Here is a 3,532-nt window from a genome sequence, read left to right on the forward strand (position 1 = left end):
TGGATATTAGCAAGTCCAACAAATATTGGCTAGATAACTTCTCTGATATTATTTGCACCCCCACTAATTTGAATATGGTCCCGTACTCTAATAAATTTCATTTCTTATTAAAAAAAAATCACAAAAAACAAATTTAGTTACCTCTCAAAAAAATAAAACAAATTTAGCTAAAGTTTCCATGTTCTATATTGTCCTCAATCAAATCATCAAATTTGGTATTATTCCATTGACATAAATAACCAAATCAAATGTATCAGAATAATGTATGGAATTTTAGCAGAGGATCATTATCTGATTTAATTCATCAACAACATTAGTAACTTAATTACCTTTTTCACCCCCCTGTCATATGCAAAGGAACAAAACATTTCAACACATTCTTCCTAACAAGTTATGTCAGAAAGACAAGGGACAAAATAAAACATTAAAAACAAAGATCAAATAAAACACATAAGCTTCATCTAAATACACCTCCACATTAAACTAAATAAACCTTCCAAGTTTTATTTTGAGATTGACTTCATCTTTCAACCTAAAGCTGTGATACAAACATAGACACATCTTCGATCTGAAGTGTTTGTGCCCGAATTCGACCAACTTCTCTCGTTGTTCAAGTACTTCCCATCATCACAGCACAGTTCCTAATGAAATGATTAAGCTGAACACTTCCACAATCAATTTGCTTCCATTTCAATTTCTCACCCTCAGGATCAGGACAACAAGTATAAATCGCCAAAGCTCGTTCTTTATGCGAAACAGAAGGTGCACCAATAACAAGTAACTCATCACCAAGTGATTTAAATGCGACACCCCAGCCACCTTGTGCATCGGCTCTTACAGGCGCAACGCCTAACTTTTTCCAGTTATTGATCCCTTTCAAATACACTTTTAGCTCATTAGTCGAAGCATCGAGTGTATAAAGGTCATTATTAACAACAGCTATTAGAGGGGGAGACTGCGAATCCAAAAGTGGAATGTCTTTCAACATATCAGGAATCAAATTCCATGTGTTTGTTTCTTCGTCGAAAAACTCACAGGAAATGAGATCCTTTCGATTCTCGTCCTGTCCACCAATAACATAGAATCTCTTGTCCATGTAACATCCCGAACAAAATTTTCTCTTTGAATTCATCTTCGGTAAAGGTTTCCAAGTTTTCGTTTTCGAATCATATTTCTCAGCAGTATCCAATATTTCGCTATAGGTGTTTGTTTCCAAACCACCTGCAACAAAAGCAAAATTACCAGAACTAGCTGAAGCAAATAGGCACCTAGGATTAATCATGAATGGACCTTTGAACCATTCATTAGTATCCGAATCATATCGCCAAAGAACAGGTCCGTCAAATTCTTTGCCCGAAACAAATAACTCTGACCCTGCCGAAAATGATTCTTTATCACCAAATTCAAAGCTGTAATCTGATTGAATCCTTGGAAGCTTCCTGCTTGATTTGAAAGGCCATTCCATACCCCACCAATTGCTTTCGCCGCTAGCTAACATGAAAACGGATGGTTCTTTAAGTCCTAACTCTTTCCGTATTTTATAGATCTCGCCACTTTTCATCAGAGTTAAAAATCTCTTGTTTAGAAAAGATAGTTTCCAATGTTGTGATCTTGGAAATCTCGCCAAGATCGATGTCTCTAGCTCGTCGCTGAGACTGAGATTATAATCTGCATCCTGAGGTAAAGGTTCTTCTTCCGTCGAAGAACCGTTGCCATCGGAGTGTGGTAACAACTCTAGAATTCTCATTTTTTGTGAAGGAGATTTGTGGTAACTAAAGTAAAAGTCACTACCAAAATTTGGAACTGGTAATGCTTTTTTATTAGTCATAATAGATCATTCAAAAGCAAATGCTTCTCTTTTTACCCTTCTTTGTTCTACAAAATCCTCTTAACAGCTCATAATCAATTTCCTGTAATATCAAAAAGAAAATTAATACAGAATCAGCATCAACAGAAACATAGTTTCTCTTTTCTCATAAGATGGACCAAACATACATGCATATATATATATATATATACAATCATTAAAGAGACAGAAACATCACAAAAAGAATAAAAACCAAAAATCTTCTTCATAAGTTAATAAATAATAGGTTAATAGTACTATTCCAAAAATAAGAATGGTAAAATCAAAATCATATATTGAAAAACAGATTCAGAGTTTTTTTTTTCTTTTCTTGCATGATGGAAATTCTATGAAATGAGTCAAATAATTTTCTCACATAAATAATAAGATATGTAAGACATGATTCAACAATTAAAAAAAATAAATACATACTAATTTTTTATTTGATATAATTTATAAGAAATGATTCATTGACAAACCTATATGAAGAAAAGATGCTGCTTAACCAGATGAAGGAACTCCAAGCACAGAAACCAAAAGCCATCACATCCTGAGATTTTGATCAGCATTCATAGGAATAAAACATCACAAAAGTTGATTTAGATTAAAAAACAAATATTTCAAGACAAGGGTTTTTCTACTTTCTTGTGCAAAAATATATGTATATTCAACAAAACAAAGAAAAAGGTTGCAAGTAGGAATAGAGAAGAGAAACTCCCATAAAGCAAGGCTTTCACAAAATATATATATAAAAAAAAAAAAAAAAAAAAACTAAAAAGAAAGAAAGAGAAAAGAAAAAGCCACTTGCAAAGGTGTAGCAAACAAGGAAGAAGCCAAGTCAAAGATAATAGTAAATAGTGTAATAAACGTTACAAAATATGTAATCAAAACATAGAGAAAAGATACGTTGGTGTTGAACTATAATAATTAAGGTTCTTGTTCTTTCTTCTTAGTTGTAAAAATAAACATCATAGAATAGAACATGTGATGTTTGAATTTGAGATTCCAGTGAGTGAGTGAAGTAGAGAAAACAATACTAAGGAAAAGAGATCCAACATTGGAGACAACTAAAATTTGCTGGAAAACATATATGATTAATTTTTTAGTATATGCTAAGTTTTTAGTACATTATTATTATTATTAAAATATGCATTAAACCGCGCACTATTACCTTAGTATTATTTAATTGTCCATTTGAGAATAAAAAAATGTAAAGGGATTTTTGAGAGAAGGACAACTGTGCTTTGATACAGTGAGTGAGGTGCTCATGATGCAACAGCAGTCCAATATGAAAGAGAAAAGAATGTTTAAAAATAGCATAAGGGGTGAGAATGTGACACACATTGGTTAGGTTTTTCTCTTTCTTCTTTTTATTTGATTATTTAAGTTCTCCATCATCTGTTTTTATATTTTTTTTTAGAAGTTTTTCCCTCATCTTGAGAAACTGCTAATGCAAAAAAATTTGGAGTATCAATTTTGGTAAGTTTTATTTTCTTATAAAGGTTAAAAAACAGTTTGTTATCTCAGTTACAAGTGGATTATTTCTTTTACTAGAGTAACGACTGATTTAATAAATCTGAATTTCTGTTTTCCATAAAGAGAAAAAAATCTGAATTTTTTAAAGATTTAAAAAATTTAATTGGAGTTTCAATTGGTGAAGATATTGGTTTAAGAGTCATAATTTGA

General features: G+C 31.7%; 1 protein-coding gene across 1 annotated transcript; it reads right to left on the minus strand.

The window, feature by feature from the left end:
* Positions 1 to 226: 226 nt before the first annotated feature.
* On the minus strand, positions 227 to 2,929 carry LOC25497837 (F-box/kelch-repeat protein At3g27150). The gene is made up of 2 exons (XM_013592558.3): positions 2,326 to 2,929; positions 227 to 1,910 (listed from the first exon to the last, which is right to left on the minus strand). The coding sequence occupies exon 2, from the start codon at positions 1,826 to 1,828 to the stop codon at positions 611 to 613; it is 1,218 nt and encodes a 405-aa protein (XP_013448012.1). The 5' UTR covers positions 1,829 to 1,910; positions 2,326 to 2,929; the 3' UTR covers positions 227 to 610.
* Positions 2,930 to 3,532: the final 603 nt, after the last annotated feature.

Source organism: Medicago truncatula, chromosome 7 (assembly GCF_003473485.1).
Source record: "Medicago truncatula cultivar Jemalong A17 chromosome 7, MtrunA17r5.0-ANR, whole genome shotgun sequence".
Taxonomy (NCBI): Eukaryota; Viridiplantae; Streptophyta; class Magnoliopsida; order Fabales; family Fabaceae; genus Medicago; species Medicago truncatula.